The 23,344-nt window shown below is 44.6% G+C and overlaps 1 protein-coding gene across 1 annotated transcript in view; it reads left to right on the top strand.

Moving 5' to 3' along the window:
- The window catches only part of MYO1E (myosin IE), a 200,584-nt gene that overhangs the window by 134,497 nt on the left and 42,743 nt on the right, over positions 1-23,344 (top strand). Inside the window, exons 13-18 of the mRNA XM_036269692.1 lie at positions 1,999-2,085; positions 3,075-3,242; positions 4,493-4,578; positions 6,827-6,908; positions 12,745-12,851; positions 18,013-18,111. Coding sequence (XP_036125585.1) covers positions 1,999-2,085; positions 3,075-3,242; positions 4,493-4,578; positions 6,827-6,908; positions 12,745-12,851; positions 18,013-18,111 — 629 coding nt within the window. The remainder of the gene's footprint in view (positions 1-1,998; positions 2,086-3,074; positions 3,243-4,492; positions 4,579-6,826; positions 6,909-12,744; positions 12,852-18,012; positions 18,112-23,344) is intronic.

The following is a 23,344-nucleotide window of genomic DNA, read 5'->3' as shown; positions in this document are numbered from 1 at the left end:
TGGCTTGAGGTGACATCTGACTTATAGTTTCTTCTGAAAGTTCAGGGCAGGTCCCTTTTATTCTGGATAGCACATTGTTTTCCGATTTTAGGGTCTCTGTAACAAAGTACCACAAACTGGGAGGCTTAAAATGACAGAGATGTCTTCCCCCAGAGTCCCGGCAATCAGTGCCCGCAGAGCCGCGCTCCTTTCGAAGGGCCTGGGGGAGAACCCTGCCTTGGCTCCTCCAGCTTCTGGTGGATCCTGTCCTGGTTTTGTGGCAGCATCAGTTCCTCACGTGGCCTTTTCCAATGTGTTTCCAAACGTTTCTCTCCTTTGCCTTGTAGAGACATGTGTGGGTGGATGAGGCCTCACCCTAAATTCAAGATGATTTCATCTACACAAGTTCTATTTCCACACCTCGAATTTTGAGATTTTAGGTGGACATGAACTCTTGGGGGCATGTTCAACCCACTCCACATATGAACAGCTGTTTGGGGCATGTTTAGTCATGAAGGTTTCATGCCTCTGCTTAGGATCCCCAGTGACCAGAGGTTTCCCAGAGCCCTCGGGCCTGGAAGTCTAGAGCTTCCACCAGCTCAGATTAGCTAGAGCAAAACAACCAAGGGAAAGCGTGGGATGGGCTGCGACGGGGAAATGTAGGCATCGGCGAGACCAAATGGGAACTTTGAAGGGCACAGCAGAAACTTCTGATTTTATAGCAAGTAGGATGGGAAACCACTGAGGTGTTTTGAGCAGAGAGTGAGTGACCTGGTCTGATTTGTGTGCTGGTTTTTGTTTGTCTGTTTGTTTTTAGAGAGAGAGGAAGGGAGAGGGAGAGAGAGATAGAAACATCGATGAGCGAGAACATCGATTGGCCGCCTCCTGCAGGCCCCCCACCGGGGATTTGGCCCACAACCTGGGCACGTGCCCTGACCAGAAATCAAACCAGTGACTTCTTGGTGCATGGGTCAATGCTCAGCCACCGAGCCACACCTGCCAGGCATGTGCTGTGTTTTTGAAAAGGTTACTGCTCTGGCTTTATAGACATACGGAGTGGGGTGAAACTGGGAAAGCAAACAGGAATGGAAGTTGAGAAACCAGTTAGCAGACGACCGCAGGAAACTGGGCACGAAATGGTGGGAGCGTGGACCATCAGAGGCGTGGCGCCAAGGTCAGAGTCAGGTGTATTTTGGAGACTGAGTCAGCATGATTACTCAAAGTAATTAGCAATAATCTGAGAAGGAAAGGGAATTAAGGATGATTTCTACCTTTGTAGTTGAGTAACAGGGCATGGTAGACTCTTTACTGAAGGTACGATTAGGCGAGCAGTTGGTTGGAGACAGCGGGGAATAGAGAGTCAGAACTCCTGAAAAGTTACATTGGAGAGGCTCGTGGTACATCCACATGCAGATTCCAAATCAGGCATACGTGAGTCTGGAACTCAGTGGGGAGGTCTCGAGGAGAGAAGTTAATTCAGAGGTCACTAGCCTATAGGTGCTATTTAAAGCCTTGGGGTTAATTGAAATCACCTAGAGAAGGAGGGCTGAGGAAATGAGAAGGCTGGAAGACTGAGCCCTAAGGTTCTGCATCCTGGAAAGATCTGGAAAGAAGCTAACAAAGCGAGACTGGGGAGGAAGGAGGCAAAGCAGGAGCGTGTGAGCTCATCGGACTTGATGAGTGAGGGCCCTTCCTGGCCAGTGCCTCGATGGCCGCCGGTGCTACTGTCCTGTGTGGAAGTCAGAGGTTCTGTCGTGTAAGCCATATTCAGTGGTCATTAGAAATGACTATGTGGTAACAATACGGTTCAAACTGAATAAAAAATTACATTACCAAGCAACGGAATGTTCCTTTTCTATCCCTCTTAGGGGGAAAAAAGCAATTAAAGTTCCAAGTTTTTGTCAAAGGGCATTCAAGTTTTTCTTTCATGGTGATTTACGTGCCTTTGATGTGCGTATATGCAGAGTTTGGCTCGTCTTCACTGGGTAATCATGTGAGTTGCCGCTTTCTGTCCTACAGGAAGAATATGTTCAAGAGGGGATCCGATGGACGCCCATTGAGTACTTTAATAACAAAATCGTGTGTGACCTCATCGAGAACAAAGTTGTAAGTATCAGTCTGGTGTGTCTCCTCACAGCTCACAGGTTCAAACGAAGCGAGTCTTTTCTCCTCTGGGTCATTATTTTAGAATAGGCAAAGTGACAACTCTAGTTTGCACAGAATTTTGGCAATGACATTAATTTTGTGTATTTGTGTATATTAGAAAATCAGACAGCAGGGCTTTATTTTTATAAATACGAACATGTGTACATGAGTAAAATGTCAATTTACAAATAGAAGTTGTGGTTGAATTCATTATAAGAGAAGACAGCTATCATTTGTGTTGATGGCCTAGTGCACAGAGAGACATAAAACTGAAATTATTCAGAAGAAATTATTCCTGAAATTATTCAGAAGAAAACAAAAAGGATGTAGACAGAGATCTCTACAGTACCATTTTTTTAAAAAAATAAAACTCAAAACTAGAAACATTGAAAACATCCATAGACAAGAGTCATTGTAGACTAGAGCATATCAGAGCAGGGAAATACAGCCATTAAAATAATAAGTCTGGAGACTATATGAAATATGAGGATTGTTTATAAAATAGTGCTGTGTAGAAAAAAATAATGCATGATAGAATGTGTACACTGTGGAACTGTGTAAACCATGCCTATCGGAGTCATCGGCTCAAAGTGAACATTAAGAAATGAACTAAAGTCAAAGGAATATGGCTTACTTTTTCTTTTGGGTTTTTAAAATCAACTTAGTACAAATAAGATTATGCAGATAATGATCTGGGTATGACTTTGAATAGAACGTTGGGGAGTTAAACAATTTTTTTGGAAAATGGACTTCTCCTTTATCGTTAATTCCAAGTGGTGACTCCCATTAGGGATTATTCATGGCATTCTTGCTTAAAGGGCAAGACTGACTTTCAAGATGGTATCTTGAATCTAGGGAGCTATTTCCTTCCTTAAGAAAAGACCCGATAAGCATTATATGTGTTTGAGAACAGTCACCGAATCGGGCCTTTGGCTTCTTGGTCCCATCAGAACCCTCCTGGGATCATGAGCATCCTGGATGACGTGTGTGCCACCATGCACGCGGTGGGGGAGGGGGCGGACCAGACACTGCTGCAGAAGCTCCAGATGCAGATCGGGAATCATGAGCACTTCAACAGCTGGAACCAAGGCTTCATCATTCACCATTATGCTGGGAAGGTATGGCCGGGGAACGGGTCAACAGGAAAGGGGCAGTTATCCTTTTTAATGTCTACCTGTTAAAACCTCTGGGTCTGTCATCTGTTTTCTCATGAGGCAACTGAAAACAATAGTCCATATAGTTTCATCTGCCTCAGCGTGTTTTATTCATTCAACATTGACTCATTCACTCAACAACATGAGACCTACGAAGCATTTGGGGAGGCAATACAAAAAGCAGTATACACTACTGCATACTTTCTAATCACGAATCACCCTGGTACAGAGAGCAACTGCTGAAGGAGTGGACTTTAGCCTTGCCTCTTGCTGTGCTCACAAGCCTTCATTCCTTACCTGCCATGCCCACTGGGGATAGAAATAAGGACAAAGGTTCGCATTTAGTGTTTGTTCTCCTAAAACAGATGACTATGGGGTGCGTACTGGCTTCTGGCTTTGTGTGGGTGCTGGTGATACAAAGATAAAAGGAAGTTGAGGTCATGATATTTAGGGATTTCGTAGTCCTGTGGAAATCCCCTGGTCTCACCTTTCATCCCAACTAATCTTTTGTTAACCCAAATCACCAAGCATGAGTTTTTAGCCGTTTTGACACCATCTGTAAGGAGAAATTGCAAAGCCTCAGATGACAAGGCCCATTGCAATGGATTAATGAGCAAAAGGAGTTTTTTATTTTTTTTTATTTTTTTATCCTCACCTGAGGACATTTTTCCATTTTTTGTTCAGGTAGAGTGGGAGGGAGGGAGAAGAACAGAGAGAGAGAGAAACATCGATGTGAAAGGGACACATCGAGTGGCTGCCACCCGCACGACCGACCAGGGCCGGGGACAAACTGCAACCGAGTACGTGCCCTTAGTGGAAACCGAACCCGGGTCTCTCTGGACCGCAGGCCAACGCTCTAACCGCTGAGCCAAACCGGCCAGGGCAGGAGTTTTTTATTTTATTCCAGCTGAGCTAAAATTTAGGAAAATAATTCAGTTTATTTCTTAGACATGCCTGTTAATCCACTGAAGAAGGGGTACGTGAGATCTAGGTCCTCTGGGCCATGTAGGCAGCCAAAGCCCATTCATCAGCATCCACAGACCATCACCAACTAAGAAGCTAACAAGTAAAATATGCACAGCTCTACTGTGACAGTTCATGATGAAATCTGGAGATATACACATTCCGGTCAGAACAGTCATGTCTACTTGGGTGTTTTTCCTTCAATAAAATACTTAAAGGATAAAAGTGGATTTCTTTCCATTCTTGGCCAGGTGTCCTATGACATGGACGGCTTTTGCGAAAGGAACCGTGATGTGCTCTTCATGGATCTGATAGAGCTTATGCAGAGCAGTGAGCTGTAAGTGTCCTCGCCTTCTCTGACATGGGATATGGGTTTGGTCAGGTTTTCAGTATTAAAACAAACTTGTGGAGCGCTCAGCATTTTGTTTCTTTGAGCTGTTGGGTCTGGGTTATTGGACAATTTGGTTTTTTCAGAATAGCCTTTCTTTTTCCAATCTCAGTCCCTAACACTTCCTGCCCCACATTCCAAGTGCAGTCTGCATGCCTTTCCGGGCCCCTAGCTTCGTCATCTTCTCCAGTATCATCAGGGAGAGGTGACCAGCCTGGCGCTGGGTTGGGATGGCCGTGTCTGACCACCTAAGAGTGGAATAGTCTGGTTCTATGATACTTTGCCCTTGGAACATCATCCCGAGAATTTTTTGTGGTCACTCAATTTTTTTTAATGGCTAATGGCTTAAAAAGACCTAAGTTAACCTGAGTCCCTGAAGGGCTTGAGAAAGGGCTCAAGAACTCTGGGAGGGACAAGTCTAGAGGGATTGCCTCCGAGAGCCATTTCCACGCCCAAGACCCTGTCGAAATCACAGAGGGGCAGCAGTAAGGCTCACCCCTTGGAAGCTGCTGGAGTTCTCAGGACCAGCGCTGCGGTGTCCTTCCCTCCCCTCTTCCCTGTGAAGGTTCCCGAGATCCTGGGTAACAGGTAAGGGACATGATTTCAGGGCTGTACAGGCCAGGCACGTACAATATTGCAGTCTTCCAGATTTACAATATTAGAGCTGCCTCCAAGAAATAACTGCCCTTTTCGTCTCTGTTACTTCAACTGTCATAATATCGTGGGTAACTACTGTGAGCAACAGCAGGACGTCTGAATTGTCTAAGGAATGCCTAACTACAATGAAAGCAAAACTGAGTATCCTTTCCCGGCCCTGGTCAGCCGTGTTCCGCTCCATTTAATGCTCTACCCCTTTCCGCACAACCTCCCGCTCCTCCCGGGCCCTCATGTGCACATGTGCGCACGTCCCTGTACTCACACCGCCCCACTTTGGACATTCTGAATGTCTTTCCATTTGAAAACACATGAAATCTATTTATTTCTCTCTTCAAAGGTCAGGTAAGCCACGAGCCCTGGCTGGTAGGTTTTATGACAGTCAGGTGCAGACATGCTTCCAGAGATTCTTTTTTTTAAGTATTAAAATTACTGCCAAGTTTGAGAGCTATTAATGCTTCTGTGTAAACGCCTATCCTATAGACATGGTTTATTGTTTACTAAACACATTTGGTGCAAAAATCTATAATTGTGTCTGATTGAGTTAAAAATAGCTTGCAGGATAGAATTTCTAGAAAATTCAAGATGCCCAAAGAGCCATTTAGGAGGAATTGAATTTGATTGCTCATTTACATGAATCACTTTATTCAGTGAGTCAGCAAATATTTATTGAGCACCTAATGTGTACCAGGCTCTGTGCCAGACAGAAGGGGCACTAAGGTGTCTAGGGCATTGTCCCTGCCCTGCAGTGTACTTACTACTGGCATCTAGGGAGCAAAGGTCACTAATGCTATAAAATATCCTACAATGTGTAGGGCAGCCCCCTGTGACCCCCCAACAAAGACTTGTCCAAAGACTAAATTCCAAATAGCGATAGTGCTGAGGAGGAGAAACCCTGCTTTAGAGCAAAGCAGAACCTGCATTGGAACCAAACAGTGCATACAAGTCCCTGAGCTCTGGTCTGTCTGTCTCGTGGTAGCAAACCCACACTGTGTCATGTCCCATTGTCCTGGACCTCGATTCCAGGAGTAGGGGATTCAAAAGCAGAGTTTTAAAATACATTTTTCAGCCCAGCTGGTGTGGCTCACTGGTTGAGCCTTGACCCAAGCACCAAGAGGTCGCTGGTTTGATTCCCAGTCAGGGCACATGCCCAGGTTGTGGGCCCGATCCCCAGTGGGGGGCATGCAGGAGGCGGCCAGTTGATGTTCTCTCTCATCGATGTTTCTATCTCTCTCTCCCTCTCCCTCCTCTCTCTCTAAAATCAATATAGAAAAAATATTTTAAAACTAACTAAATAAATAATAAAATAAAAAATATTTTTCAGGTTGAAGCTCCAAAATGCATGTCTCTTAGAATTGTTCCTGTTTTTCTTGTTTCGTTTTGTGCTTGTGTTTGGTTTGCTTTGCTGTCTGCTGCTCTTGTCCCCGTCCCGCGGTGGCCTGTGCTGCGAGGCTGCGTCCTCGCAGCCGTCCCGGCCCCTCCCCTCGCTCTGCGGAAGCGGCCCTCCCCCTCCGATGCTAATCCATTCTTTCTCCTTTTCCAGACCTTTTATAAAGTCTTTATTTCCGGAAAATCTGCAAGCCGACAAGAAAGGGCGCCCAACTACTGCCGGAAGCAAAATAAAGGTTTGTTCTGTGCGAGGACGTTTGTAGATCCCGTAGGAGGCAGAGTTTGCTAGGAGAGGGCGCGGCACCCGCCACAGCTCGGTGCGATCAGCGGTGCGTCGCGGGGCCCAGAAGCAAGGTCGCCGTGAGCACAAGCTGCAGGATGCTCGCTGAATTCGCCTTGGCCGCACTGAAACCCCAGATGGATGTTAGGGACCCCAGAGCTTAACAGTCAGCAGATGGTAATCCGCTCCTTTTCTTAGAAGAAACGGCTTTAAACGAAACTTGGAAGAATTCCCATTAAACTATCAGAAACTTTATGATTCTGAGCCACATTTTGGACTTTGATGACCGTTCTCCAGACCAGACCTTAAACTTGCCAATTATGGAACTATATGTACTTCATATTCTGCTGGGACTTATGGGGCAAACTGTGCCTCTTCCTCCTTGCTGGCTCTAGAGGGCCCCTCCTTTCTGAGCACAGGCACACCCGCCCGGGTGTCGGGGCAGGAGGAGTTCTGAGTGTTTCTGGAGAGCCCCGTGGGGACAGTGCACTGTTACCTGAGCAGCTGTGTGACAAACTTAGACGCTGTCAAACACACTTAGTCATGTGATTCTTCGAGAAATAGTCACTACACTGTTTTTTAAAAATCATATCAGCTAAAAACATTTTTTTAAAAATCATGCCAGTGAAAGGCCACCCCAATTTTATAATGGACAGGCTCAGCGAGTGATTAACAGTAGGACTCTGGGGTTCCATCGCCTGTGTTCACATCCCGGCTTTGGCTCTTCCTCACTGTGGGTACCAGCAAGTTGCCTAAACTCTCAGTGCCTCTCTTGCTTCATCTGTAAGACGGAGATCCTAGTACCTATCTCAAGGGGGTACTGTGTTGATTAAATTCAATAATCCAAGTAGCACCCAACCAGTGTGGCTCAGTGGACTGAGCGTCATCCCATGGACCGAGAGGTCCTGGTTCGATTCCTGGGTTGCAGGCTCGATCCCCAGTAGGGGGCATGCAGGAGGCAGTGATCGATCTTTCTCTCTCACATTGATGTTCCTGTTTCTCCCTTCCTCTCCCTCTAAAAAAATCAATAAAAACATATTTAAAAAATAATAATTATAATGATCCATGTAGGGCCTTTAGCACACTGCCTGAAACAATAAACGCAGAATGTATATTATCTCCTACTACATTCTGCTCTGTCAATCCCCTCCCCAAAGGCCATGCTTATTCTTCTCTGCTTGATTTTGTGGACACTTATATATATGTGCTGGGTCCTGCCTAGACTGTTCATTCCTACGTGTCCCTCTCACTGTGTCCTCCAGGATTGACCCCAGCCTCATGGACACCGTGGTCACTGCTACTGTTCTGTTCACTCGCTCTTTCTTTTCTGAGTGTTTGTGTGTGGAAGCTTGCCTTCCGTGCCCTGGAGGGCGAGAACACTGGCCGGGATAAAGGAACCCATCTCTGAAACCTCATAGCAATGAGAAGATTCCAGCCAAGGGGAGCCTTCGGGTTTTGAGGAGGAAGTCAGATACAAGCTGGGCTTTGAGCTGAAGGGTACAGTCCTCTGGGATTAGGGGCAATCATGTTCAAAGAACTAGAGAAATTTAAATTTCTGGACTGAGTTCCCTGGAGCAAAGCGTTGAGAGCAGAGAGCAGATGCAATTCTCATGAGACCCCAGATATTAATGTCTCGTGAAGCTTCTGACTCATGCCTTCACTTCAAGGATAAGGATTAGCTCTGGGTTGGAAAATCTGGTCATAAGACTGTCACATTCAGATCCAAGGGGCCCAGATCATCAAGGTTGCAGTGACTCACTTTCCAGCGATCTGGATTCTCATGGAGCTTATTTCCTATAAAAAAGGAGGGCAGGGTTAGGAGCCTTTTTTCTTCTTGGAAGACTTGACTCCTTTTCCTTCATTTTCTTGTCTAGTGGAATGCTCAAAATTGCCACCTTCTGGATAGACTCACAATGTTCAGGCTTTCAAGGCCCGCAAGGATTGCAGTCCTCTGGGGTGGTCAACCTGGAAGTCAGCGAGCTTACCTGGGGGACTTTACTGTACATATTCTCACCCCCAGTGGTACCCTCCGTGGTGGACTGTGTGACCTGTGTCTATCTGACGCTCGGCCTCCACACAGGAGTTTTATATGTCCCCTCTGAGACACCTCGGAGATACACAGCCATGGCTCCATCTCTTATACTTTGCATATCCACAGTATTTTGCAGAAGTTCATTATCATTTTAATGATATCTCTGAGGTGTAAGCATTTAAAGGGATCCTGAGTTCCTGGGAAGAAAAATTAAATGTAAGGTACTTTTAGTGTTGGGTATTTTATTGTATTCTAATTCTTCAATATTTAAAACTGATCTATAGCCCTGGCCGGTTTGGCTCAGCGGTTAGAGCGTCGGCCTGCGGTCCAGAGAGACCCGGGTTCGGTTCCCGCTGAGGACATGTACCTCGGTTGCAGTTTGTCCCCGGCCCTGGTTGGGTCGTGTGGGTGGCAGCCACTTGATGTGTCCCTTTCACGTTGATGTTTCTCTCTCTCTCTTTCTTCCTCTCTCTCCCTCCTGCTCTGTCTGAACAAAAATTGGAAAAATGTCCTTGGGTGAGGATAAAAAACAAACAAACTATAAAACTGATCTATAAGGTTTGATTAATAGAATATGCATTTGGTGAGAAGTCTCCTTATCTTGTTTATAAGTCAAAGTATTCTGTATTTAATAACACTTGATGTTGAGGCTTCACTAAATTCTCCATCATGGCTGGAGTGACCAGTTTTGAAATTAGAGCCAAAGATTGATGCTATAGGGAAATAATTGAGCTCAGAGCTGGCAATGTAGACTGAACTGCAGCTGTATCTAAGTGAGACTTGGCTTTTAAAGGAGTGGATGTGAGTCCAGTCGATGTGGCTCAGTGGTTGAGCATCAACCCATGCACCAAGAGGTTGCGGGTTCGATTCCTGGTCAGGACATATGCCCAGGTTGTGGGCCCGATCCCCAGTGTGGGGCGTGCAGGAGGTAACCAATCGATGTTCTCTCTCATCGATGTTTCTATCTCTCCCTCTCACTTTCTCTCTCTCTAAAATCAATAGAGGAAAACAAAAAGTAAAGGAGTGGATGTGATAGATGCAAGCATCATGCGGTGATTGGACTGCTTGACTTTTACCATCTATTCCAACCTTTAGGTTAAGGTGTTAGAGGTCTTCTAATTCAGTCTAATTAGTTTATAGATGGGGAAACTGAGGCCCAGAGAAATTTAGTGATCTGTCATGTAGCTTGCAAATAGCAAAGCCAGGACCAAACTCGGTCTTGCTAGTAGTCTGTGTTGCAGGAGCACAAGGAAACCTTAGCCTTTTCTCACTGTCCTGTCTTGTACTTTTGTTGAGCAAGTGCCTTTGGTAGTTCATGACTCATGGACTCTTCTCCCCTGGAGTCAGGGCAAATCCAACTACTGCTACCTAACCACCTCAGGGCACCTAAAGTTGACTCACAGCTAAACTCAGGATAATTTTATTGATTACAATAAGATGTATTCCTGGTTGCTAAAACTGGTTATCCTACAACCTAAAGGCTCTGTCTAATCCTTTGTCTCACACTAAATCATGCCCTGTCTTCCTCAGGAAGGCAGGACGGCATGTGTTAAGAATCAGACTTGGTAGCTCACAAACCTGGGTTCAAGCCTCAATTCTGTTGCTTACTACTTGTGTCATTTTGAGCAATACTTTTTTTTTTAATCCCCCCCAGGCATATTTTTCTGTTTATCTTTAATAGAGTGGAAGGGAGAGTAAGAGAAAGAAACATCGATGTGAGGGAGACACATCGACTGGTTGCTTCCTGCACGACCCCGACCAGGGCCAGGGACCTAACTGCAACCCAGGTACGTGCCCTCGACTGGAATCAAACCTGCGACTCTTTGGTCTGTGGGCCGACGCCCTAACCACTGAGCCAATTGGCCAGGGCAATTTTTTTAAGGCCCCATTTTCTCACCTAAGAAATGAGAAGAAGAAGAACAGGAGCTGCCTCTTAGAATTGTGAGGCATGAATGAGAAAATCCATGCGTGTAGCCGTGATGCATATTCAGTAATGTCACCCATGGCTCTCTAGAGAGAACCATGTCAGGTGGCACATAACCTAACGTCATACCTGCCCCTGTGTTTTCTTACGCTAAGGTGAAAAGTACATATATGCCGTTAAATACTTAGGACTAAAGAGTCTGCCAAGCTATTCTTGGAAATGAAAAAATTTAAATTAAATTGAAAAAATGTATTTTAATAAAAAGTAAGAGTTTGGGGACTTTTAAAAAAAAGGCTTCATTATAAGCAGTCCCTCCCCAGCTTCACCTTATGTGTTGCAAAGATCATCAGATTTGTTCTCAAGTACAATCTGCGTCAACACAGAAGACAAGAGTCGGTTTACTTCTTCCTCCTCGGGCTTGACTTTGGTCATGTCACCTCTGCAGCTTTGCCCTTGCCTCCCAGCATTGCCAAGAATCTATATTCTGCACATCTAAACAGACAGCTCGATTCACCGGCGAACATCTTGCTTTGAATCCACCCAAGAGTTTTCCCCAAGGGTTTCAGATTTCCCAAACCCATGGGAACAGAAAAGCCCTCATTGAGAGAGGGTTGTCGCAGGCACATCCCTTCTGCTGACTTTGTGGTGGTTTTCTGGCTTCGGAGATCCCTTTTCTCCACCTTCCTTCAGAGATTTTCTCTCTTCTCACTGATGTGCCTGGAAGGGGCGTGTGCCTGTGTGCCCGGCCTTGCACCCTTGGGCGTGCTCAGCCGTGGGGTGGTGTGGGTGCTGATGTGGGCTCTGCCCCTATTGCTGCAAATGATGTTTCTGATTCTTATGACTTGAAATACTTCATCAGCAATTTCAGCGTTATGTGGCTTTTTCTGCTTAAACCCAGTTCCACTCTGGGTACCCAGTACGTGGGTGGGAGAGATGATTTCATGTTGAAAATCGGAGCTTTGTGAAGGTGGGCGTTACCTACAGGCGGAAGGAGCTCAGAGGCTGCAGATTTGTAAAAGGACATGCTGAGAAGGAAGGTGAATGAAATGGCATATAAAAGGTTTATAAGTTCCGAGATTTTAACTATGAATTTACATCACTTTAATAGGTGATGCTTTATTGATTGTGTTGCCAGAAAAGAAAGTACAGAGGATTTTGATGATTTATCCTTAAAAATAGTTTGCCTCTCCACCCGTCCAAAAATTTTTGAGGACAGTGTATTTGTAAAATTTACTTAATTTGTTGGTAACTGGGAGGCTTCTTTATTTCTCAGTTTAAAAATTGTATGCGGAGTCCTGGCCATTTTGGCTCAGCGGTTAGAGTGTCAGTTTGTGGACCGAAGGCTCACCGGTTTGATTCCCGGTCAAGGGCACATACCTGGGTTGCAGGTTTGATCCCAGCCCCAGTCTGGGTCATGCAGGAGGCAACCAATCAATGTGTCTCTCTCACATCAATATTTCACTCACTTTCCCTCCCTCCCTCCCACTTTGTCTAAAAATCAATGGGAAAATATCCTTGGGTGAGGATTAACAACAACAAAAAAATTGTATATGAAGGTTTACTGGATTTTAGTGTTTATGTTTTGTTTTGTTTTATTAACTGTACTAAAAAGGCCTGCGTTGCTTTCAAAACTCTTAATTTCAAACCCATACGAGAGTTAAAATCACCGTAAAAGTCAGGAGAGCTTTAAGACAGTATGGCAGACCCGAGTTGAGCCTGAGGAGCAAACTGTCCCAGAGTACTCTCTGGCTATACATTTGCACAGTCCTCCTTGGAAAGCTGGTGTGCTTCAGGGAAATTTCCCTGTTTTTAACCGATGTTATTCTTCCTTTCCAGAAACAAGCCAATGACCTCGTGAGCACCCTGATGAAATGTACCCCTCACTACATTCGCTGCATAAAACCAAACGAAACCAAGAAGCCCAAGGACTGGGAGGAAAGCAGGTACGGTGGCGACAGTGGACCAGGAGGTCCCCACCGGTTCCCGAGGGCCCCCACACATTTTTCCCTCTTCTCGAGATAGGCTGTCCGACGCCAAAGGCAGAGCAGTTTAAATTTCCGTCAGATGTGTTTCATGTCCCTGGGTCTTTAACTTTTTCAGGACAAAGACTATATATATATATGTTTTTTTCCCCTCCTTGCCTTTTTCTAAAATGTTAGCAGTGCCATTCGGTTCAGAATTAGCAATTTATAATGTTTATCTTGGCTTGTCTGGGGGCAGATGGAAAAAAAACTCTTTATACCGCAGAGTCAGAATGGTTTTTAAATTAGCTTGGGGCTCTGTGTAGACATTCTTAGCACTCGGCTCCTCATCGGCACCCACAGGATGTGGCCTAGAATGCTTGGCTCGGGGTTGAAAGTGAAGGTCCAAAGTGCTGGTTAAAAAGCAATCCCTCGTTTACTGTTGTTGCTCATGAGGATGCTGGGACATGCTCCAGCTTGTGTTGTTCCCCCCCCGACTGTGCTGATGAGCAGAGTGACGCTGACCCTCTGGGAGGGAACTAGTGGAAGGAGACAGGAGGAACACGCAGGTGCGGCCCTGCCCAGCCTGGCTGGGGGAAGCTCATCACGGCTCCTCCCACAGCTGGCATGTAGGGCGTGGCCTGTGCGGGATGGAACCGGGGTGTTGAGTCGGAAAATGTTAAGATGCTAACTAGAGAATACAGTTTTGCATCCAGACGGGGGACCCAGACACACATTCCTAAGAGGCCTGATCCCATGTCCATGGGGACATGGGGAGCAGAACTGGGGACAGACCTTGTGGATGAGTTGGACTGGAAAGTGGACCCCACCACTGTCCTCAGATAATCAAGTCCCTGGACTTGAACATACCTTTTTTCTTCACTCTCTTGTAGATAGACTCTTAGGTATCGAGTGACTTAAAGTTAAACTTGAACAGGAAGACCGGGAGTAAAATTAATAGCTGCTAATGGCCTCCTCTGAGAGGTTGTTCCCCTCCCGGCCAGCAAGACCCTTTCTGGCCCACAGCAGATAGCTGATACTCGAGCCCTGTGTATGTCGCGTGCCATGGCGTCGGCTCTGGCTCCTGGTGACCCTTTGAATGAGTGATACCCACCAGGTCGTGTCTTCAACGGCCCTGCCCAGCTCCGGTAGATCATATCTTGGCTTCCTTGATGGAGTCCAAGAATGCGCATTTTTAAGAAGCTCCCAGGTGATGCTGATCCAGGCATTGTATTTTGAGGGCAGCTGATCTAGAACAAAGGACTGGACTGGGATTTTAAAGAACTGTGCCCTGGTGCTGGCCCCTCACCTAAGTGAAATACTTGATCTCCGTCCTCGGTTTCTTCCTCTTTCAACGATGAGAGTCCATCCAGAATGGGGTATCCTTCAGTCTGACTGAATGAACTCTCCCAGGTCTGTTCCCCGTGTCTGTCAGCCTGCCTCTGCCTGTCTCTCCTACATTCCCCGTCATGTTCAGCCGAATACACACCACACTCATGCACATATGCACGCGGTACGAAGGTAGTGTCACAGGCAACCGCAGAGATAGATTGTACAAGTCTTAGAAGCAGAGGTATTACTAATGGGTGCTTTAGTCCACCGTTCCCCACTTCAGATTTCATCCAGCTTCCCTTCCCAACAAATAGATCTTAAACACACAGAATCACAATCTCACTCACCCTTCAAATGCAATACTTCCCCAGCATACCAGCCCCTACCATGCATAGATTCTCTGCTGAAAGTCTCTCTAATATAGAGATTTTGCAAGAGCTACTGGTTGGAGGATCCCCAACCCTGATGCAACTACCTTCTCATGAAATCCAAGCCGATGCATTGGAAGATCAGAAAAGGGAGAAGTTAAAACAGTGGTATATGTATTCATTAAATCCCCACAGAACTTCCCCAAGCTGTTTTTTGTTTGTTTGTTTGTTTATCACATCCCTTATTTGACTACATACATTCATGTAAACTGGTTTTAAGAACTCTAAGGTTTTTGTTGGTCAGGTGCTGATTTATATTTTCACTAGGGTTGCTTCTGGGGGTCGTCCCCCCAGTCCTAGTTCGGGTTTATTCAGTGACAGATGGTTCCATTCATCCGTGAGTGGGGAGCGGCGGGGTCCATGAAAGGAAAGTGTGCTTAATTGGCGGAGATTACATGGTCAGTTGACACTCTTGATGGACAGGGTTATTCATTCCGCAAGTTTATGGAGTGTGGTTTATTTTTCTTCTCCTGTTGGAAATGTGTTTTTGTTTGGCTCTTGCAAAGTTGCCTGCCCTGGATTCTAAATTGCTGCCCAAGCAGGGTTCTCAGGCCTTGACCTACTTGTGTGAATGGCCAAAGACACTCAGGAAGAGGACTTCCTACCTCCCTGTGGGGGGCGGAGCTAGCACAACGACCGACTAGTGTGCATTGCCAGCCTGGCTGGTGTTGGCTGCAGAGATGATAGCATCCAAGACTGCAGAAATGAAGGCGGATGCTTTGATTACATGGCATTTTAAACATTTAAAAATGTCCTAAACGGATTGTCTTGTTAAAGAAAATTTCCATGAGAAATTCTCTGACGATGGAAATGATAATGAAGAAAACAATGTTTTAACATGACGAAATTTTAAACATTATGAAATTTACAGAACGGATTGTACTATTAAAGAAAAATATCTATGAGAAATTTCCTGGTGATGGAAGTTAAAAGGAAGGAAACCGTGTTTTAACATGAGGCAATTCATGGGCAAGGAACATTCCTACTTGAATCAATGGGCGATGCATTCCCTGCCTCAAAGCCTGGGATGACGCCAGTATTTATGTAAAGTACTTAAAATGAACACGTGTCTCGAACTGGCAGCCTCGTGTGCATTTTACTTAGTGCGGGAAAGGCCAGTCTGAGTTTCAGGTTCTGAGCATGGGCAAAGGAAAACTACTTTCCTGAATCAGCACCCCCTCCCTTAGTTAACCAGACATGTGCCATCAATCAAATGTGGATATTGAATATCGATTATTTAGATAAAGTTTTTTGTTTTTTTTTAAGTAATTATCTTGGAGAGCTGACATTGCTGGATGCTGGTTCAAGTAAGACCAGTTGGACTTGAGACATTTCAAATACCCCTCCCTGTGTGACCTCGTCCTCCCAGGGCAGCCAGGGCTCCACCCTCTCTTCCAGCTTGATGTCCCCACTCCTCCGCTGTGCCGGGTGAATTCAGCACAGCCTCCCAGGCCCGGGAACACATCACCACTTCTGAGAATCCTCTCGCTGTGAGAAATATTTTTCTCTCAAGTCTCCTCTGCTGGTTTACTTGTGGTAGCTGTGGCTAAGTTAGAATAATAACAGCTTTTCATGGCTCGTGCCCGGAGCTGACTGTGTGCTTTACATGGAAGGTACCCAATAGGAGAAAGAACCAACATCACCATCCCATTTCACAGAAGTGAAAACTGAGGCCAGAGAAGTGGCAGTGGCAGAGCCCGGGGTGTAGCTGGCTCTGGCCACTGTGTCTTCGGGGAGGTCTTCAGCGGGAACTGTCCCTGGCGCCTTGCGTAGTGTGGTGCAGAGCGGCCCAGAGTGGGTGTCAGCAGGCCCGCGGCCTGATTGGAAAGGGCGGGTTTCAGGAGAGCCTTGCTGGGGGACAGCTGTGGGGAACCTGTGTGCAGTTGCAAGGAGCACGCTGCTAACCAGCCGCTCTGCACGGCAGGTTCATGAGGGGCCCGTTCCCTTCATCAGCAGTAGCACAGTTCATCCAAAATGTACTAAATGGGGGGAATGGGGAGTGGCCTTGATGTCACAGCACAGTTCTGTCATCCGTCTCAAAAGAACGAGGGAACTTACTCTTTATTTCTCGTCACGTTTCCGAGTGTCTGTATTCAACCAGTCTGCAGAGTACGCAGCCGAGGCCCTATTTACCTCCCCGAGGGGACGATCAGAAGCTGGTGTCCAGGATCTGTCACTCAGCTTGCAGGACACTGCTCCAGGGGTGGAGGGGATCACAGTTCATGTGTTCATGCACCACCCCAAACATTCAGGCCTACAAACAGAACCCAGGGTGCAGAAAAGGGCCCGGGCGTTTCTCCGTCGGGAAGGTCCCTGTGTAAGAGCGTCCGTGCGGTCCTGCCCTGCGTCCGCTCGCCAGCCCACACTGCCAGGTCCCACTGTTGCAAACCCGAACTCAAACCATAACGTACATACTTTTAGAACATTTTTAACTTAGACATTTGAAATGAATGGTTTTATATGCCCTTTCTTGCCTTGTATTTTAAAAACCTCGAAGGGTAATCTCATTACCTCTAGAATCACTACCGAACTTAAGGTCGATAATGAAACCAGCTCCAGTATCGTTTAATTCAAAAGTTACAGCTCTTGCCCAGCTGGTGTGGCTCAGTGGTTGAGCATCGACCCATGCACCAAGAGGTCACCGGTTTGATTCCCGGTCAGGACACATGCCCAGATTGTGGGCCCAATCCCCAGTGGGGGGCATGCAGGAGGTGACCAGTCGATGTTCTCTCTCATCGATGTTTCTATCTCTCTCTCTGTCTCTCTTCCTCTCTCTCTAAAATCCATAAAGAAAAAAATCTTTGAAAAAAAGTTACAGCTCTTGCCTTTAGTCTTTTGAAAAACTGATATTTTTGTTCGCAATCTGGGTGATAGTATATGGCTTTTGGTTTTACAGTCTTTTAAAATAGACATGTAAAGTCTCTTCTGTCATTGCTGTAATTCATAATAAAATATATATATATATTTTTATCCTCACCCGAGGACATTTTTCCATTTTTTGTTCAGGTAGAGTGGGAGGGAGAGAGGGGAACAGAGAGAGAGAAACATCGATGTGAAAGGGACACATCGAGTGGCTGCCACCCGCACGACCAACCAGGGCCGGGGACAAACTGCAACCGAAGTACATGCCCTTAGCGGGAACTGAACCTGGGTCTCTCCAGACCGCAGGCCGACGCTCTAACCGCTGAGCCAAACTGGCCAGGGCCATAATAAAATATTTTTAAAGCTAGTGTATAACCTGAGGGTCAGCTCGAACTTGAACACTGTAAGTTGTCGTCTTCTCAGCCTGTTTCCCTGCGTCTTAGACTTGAGGGGTTGTGGGCTGCTGGGGAAGAGAGTGGGTGAAAGAATCCCCAGTCATGTCGTGCCTGTCTCCTTCGCAGGGTAAAGCACCAAGTAGAATACCTGGGTCTGAAGGAAAACATTCGGGTGAGAAGAGCTGGTTACGCCTATCGGCGCATCTTCCAAAAATTCCTGCAAAGGTAATGAGCTGGCGACTTTGCTTTAAACAGGTTTATCAAAATAGAATTCAAATATCGTACAATTCACCCATGTAAAGCATGTAGTTCGTTGGCTTTTAATATAGAGAGTTGTGCCTCTGTCACCACAACTAACTTTAGGACATTTCCATCACCCCAAGAAGAAATCCCAGTTCTCTGGTGGTCACCCCCCAGTTAGGCACACACTGCTTTCTGTCTCTGTAGATTTGCCCATTCTGGGCATTGCATATAAATAGAGTCACACAACAGGTGTCATTTGTGTCTGGCTTCTTCCACTCAGCATGTTTTCGAAGTCTGCACTTCATTTATTTTTATCCTCACCGGAGGACAATTTTCCATTGATTTTTAGATGGAATGCAAGGGAGGGAGAGAGAGAAAAACATCGATGTGAGAGGAACACATCGATTGGTTGCCTCCAGCATGACCCCAACAACCAAGGCCAGGGATCAAACCTGAAACCGAGATACATGCCTTTGACTGGGAATCAAACCTGTGACTCGTTGGTCATGGGCGGATGCTCTAACCACTGAGCAAAACCAGTCAGGGCTGCACTTCATTTCTTTTCATTGCTGAATAATATTCCAGTAGTGGACCAGTATTTCAGTAGACCACATTTTGCTGTTCATTCATCAGTTGATAGAGACATCAGTTGTTTCCACATTTTGGCTGTTAAGAATAACAAATAATACTGCTATCCACATTCACACACACGTTTTTGTGTGGACATGTGTTTTTGTTTCTTTCATACCTAAAAATGGAATTGCTGGGTCATGTGGCAACTCTATGTTTAACCTTTTTTGATGAACTGCTAGATTTTTTTTCCCCAAAATAGCTATACCATGTTTTCATGCCCACCAGCAGTGTTTGAGGGTTCCAGTTTGTCTGCACCCTTGCCAACATTTGTCATTATCTGACTTTTTTATTCTGGCCATCCTAATGGGTAGGAAGTGGTATATCATCGTGGCTCCCTCAGGGGAAATGATATTGAGCATCTTTTCATGTGGCATTGGCCATAAGGGAAATGTGTGTTCAGGTCCTTTTCCCATTTTTTAATTGAGTTGTTCTTTTACTATTAAGTTTGTAGCAGAATTCTTTTTGTCATCATTTATTGTAGAATGAATCAGTAGCCCTAAGTAATTGGTCTGTTTAGAGTCACACAAGTTCAGGAATTCGTGAAAATTTTGACTCGGGAAGAGCTGAGGGTTAACTTAACTGTGCAAATTAATAGTATGAAGACGAATTCAGAAAAATTTTTAACCTATCGTTATTGTTGAATATATTCCAGATGTCCTTACTTTTTTTCCTATTGACCCCCTCCTCCCCATTCTCACCCCCCTCCCGCTTTCCCCACACTATTGTCAGTGTCCATTGGTCATGCATATATGCATAGAAGTTTTTTGGTTTTATCTCTTCCCGCTCTCCCTCCCCCCTTCCCTTTGAGTTTCATCCGCCTAACAACCAAGTTGTACTTCTTAATGCCTTCACCTTGTTCACCCATTCTCCCTACACCCCTCCCATCTGGCAGCCAACAAAAAGTTCTCTCTGTCTATGTCTGTGTCTGTGTCTGTTCTGTTTGCTCATTTTGTTTGTAGATTTCATTGTTGGTAGATATGTATTTATTGCCATTTTATTGTTCATATTTTTTATCTTCTTTTTCTTCAAGAAGACCCTTCAAAATTTCATATAATACTGGTTAGGTGATAATGAATTCCTTTAGCTTTTTCTTGTCTGGGAAACTCTTGATGTGTCCATCAATTCTAAATGATAGCTTTGCAGGATTGAGTGATCTTGGTTGTAGGTTCTTGCTTTTCATCACTTTGAATATTTCTTGCCACTCTCTTCTGGCCTGCAAAGTTTCTTTTGAGAAATCAGGAAACAGTTTTATGGGAGCTCCTTTGTAGGTAACAAACTGCTTTTCTCTTGCTGCTTTTAAGATTCTCTCTTTGTCTTGAACCTTTTGCATTGTGATGATGATGTGTCTTGGTGTGGGCCTCTTTGGATTCATCTTGTTTGGGACTCTCTGTGCTTTCTGAACTTGTATGTCTGTTTCCTTCACCAAGTTAAAGAAGTTTTCTGTCATTATTTTTTCAAATAGGTTTTCAATTTCTTATTCTCTCTCTTCTTCTGGCACCCCCATGATGCAAATGGTTGTACACTTGAAGTTGTCCCAGAGGCTCCTTACACTTTCCTCATTTTTTTTTGTTTTGGATTCTTTTTTCTTTTTGCCATTCTGATTGAGTGTTTCTTTCTTCCTTATATTCCAAATCAGTGGTTTGCTTCTTGGCTTTACCTGCTCTACTTTTGATTCCTTGTAAATTATTTTTCATTTCAGTTAGTGCCTCCTTCATTTCTGACTATACATCCTTCATTTTTTACTGTCCTTTTTCATGCTCTTGAGGCCTTCTCTAAGATCATTGAGCATCCTTATAACCAGTGTTTTGAACTCTACATCTGTTAGATTGCTTATCTCCATTTTGTTTAGTTCTTTTCCTGGAGTTTTGTTCTGTTCTTTCATTTGGGACCTGTTTCTCTGTCTCCTCATTTTGGCTGCCTCTCTGTGTTTGTTTCTATGTATTAGGTAGAGTTGCTATGTCTCCTAGGAGAAGCTTAAAGTATTTAACCTCAAAATTTTTGGACAGTTCGTATATAAATTTAAACTGATTTTTATATTGCCATTAGAGTCTATTTGGCAGACTTGTACTTATATTGTTCTTATTTTGTGATATTTGTTTTTGAAAATGATAAAATTTAGTGTCCTTAAAATATTATATGATTCTAATTTCTAATGATTCTAAATTAGTGGAGTTTCACTGTATTTTGTATATTTATTTAACTTCCTTTAAGAAAGAAAGAAACCATTTTTAGCATCTTAATCAGAAAATAATTATGTTTTTCTTATGATACAAGAGCAGGAGGTTAGAATTTTTTTAATTCAAGTTTTCTGTATCAAAGAGGTAGCAGGCTGAAGAAGAGCTTAGTTGTATTTGAAATCTAGTGCATCTAACAAAATAATTTTCCCTTTGGGGCTGTTGTTTCCTGGGCTGTGAGCTTGAGATGGCAGACCCACCGGTCGTCTGTGCAGGTCACTGATGTGGAAGGCCAGGAGGGGTAACAGAAATGATCTAACACAAAGGTAGATCGCAGTCTTTCAAGATTCCTGACAATTTTGGAAGTGGATTAGACTATGAATAAATTCACCCTCATGGCTCTCTAAATTAAAGGGGCTACTACATCTATCATGTAAGCAGAGCTGTATGAAAAGAAGTATGTAGGAAGCTGAGAAAATGAATTTGTAGAGCCCTTGCTTTGCTATAATAGCATCCCTTTGATGGGCAACTGAGATGTTAATTGTGAAAGACTTTTTTTTATCCTTACCTGAGGACACTTTTGCATCTACAGATAGAGCAGGAGGAAGAGAGAGAGAGAAACATTGGTGTGAGAGAGTCACATCGACTGGCTGCCACCCACACGACCCCAACCAGGGCTGGGGACAAACTGCAACCTAGGTACGTACCCTTAGCAGGAACCGAACCTGGGACTCTCTAGTCCACGGGCCGATGCTCTAAACACTGAGTCAAACTGGCCAGGGCTGAAAGACGTTTTAATCAGATCAGTAACACTATCTTAGCACGTGGTTTCTCAGCCTCAGCTATTGACATCTGGGGCTGAATGAGTCTTCATTGTGAGGGCTGTCCTGTGCGTTGTAGGATGTTTAGCAACCTCCTTGGCCTCTCACCACTAGACGCCTTACTTCCTCCCCCAAGTAATATAGCCAATTACCTAATGTCCCAGGGTGGGGGCGAGGAGGCAAGCCAGTTAAGAGACAGCTTATGTAATTATTTAAAATTTTGCAAAACTGCATTTTTTAAAATACCTTTTTTCATTTAAGAGAAAACAATAAAATGCAGAAAATATTGTATGAAAAAATAATATTTCCTCCATCTTTTCCTAATTCAGAAAAGTCTGCCACAATAATTCCTCAACACTTATAATTTTGTTCTCCAATATTTTTCCTGTACTTAAAAACTCTTTATATGATCCTTGCAAGTTCTCTCTGATTGGCATTACTGTTGAAGAATAATCAAATCTTTTTTAACATCTAACCTTGATTTTTATTTTTGAGAAACCAATTCTGAAAGACTTCCTTCCTTCCATATTATTTAAAAACAAAGCTCTAACCTGGCTTTCATAGCCATGCCGTGAGCTCCCAGCACCGGGAAGAGCAGGAAATCCACGCTCTCCTCCCAGGAATGTCTGAGGTGCCCTGAGCAGGCCGTTACTATTTGCAGCAGCTCCTTAAACGAGCTGTGAGATGACCTCGTTGGTTATAATATCCTGACCTCTCTCAAGTACCACGCTAGCGTCATGAATCTATGCATGGCACTTTCTTCTGTACCTTACGCAGCGTAAACATACAGTGAATGCCTCTTATACCCTTTATATTGAGGGACATTCGTTGAAATGATTCTATCCTAGATGCCTCCCTACTTAGCTCTCCTGCTGTGAGCTTTTTCATTCCAAAAAGACAAGTGGACAGTCCTGTCTTATGAAAAGCAGGCTTTTTTGATGTCATGCTTACTGTGATTTGAGAAGACTGAGAGGATAATAAAATTTGGAAGGAAATTTATTTTTCAGTAAAAAGTACAGTTTTAGTCTCCCACTCAAAAATAGCTAGAAGGCCATATATGTCAGTGGGCAGGGAATATTTCTCCAGAGTCAACACAGTTTTCCATAGATGTGTGAGTCTGGGATTTTGGTCATAACAGAGTCTGCCCCTGACTATCTCAACATGTAAGCCTCTGAACCATCTCGTATGTTTACTGTCTCCATGGCTGAGAGAAAAGGCTTTGTTTATAAAGTTGTTTTCTAGGTGTCCACAGAAAGGCTGCCCAGTGAGAAACAGGAGTAACAATCTGAAGGGAAAGGATGTATCAATACCCAGCACAACTATCCACAGATGCATGCACCATACACTCCTCCCTGGGAAGAAAGCCCACAGGTCTAAACAGACTTGTCGTTCAGACACTACCTAGAGCTTAAAAAATAGGAAATGGGGGCTTTTTGTGTGTGTTTATTATTTTGCTAAAAATCCTTTACATTTATCAAAATCATCCCTCTTGACTGAGATTAGAGACTGTTAATCAAAGATGCCTTAATTTTCCCACTGGTGGGTCATTTGCTCTTGAAATAAATCCTTCTCTACTTTAAGCAGTAG

Source organism: Molossus molossus, unplaced genomic scaffold, assembly GCF_014108415.1.
Source record: "Molossus molossus isolate mMolMol1 unplaced genomic scaffold, mMolMol1.p scaffold_m16_p_1, whole genome shotgun sequence".
Taxonomy (NCBI): domain Eukaryota; kingdom Metazoa; phylum Chordata; class Mammalia; order Chiroptera; family Molossidae; genus Molossus; species Molossus molossus.
This window is presented reverse-complemented; position numbering and strand designations above follow the sequence as displayed.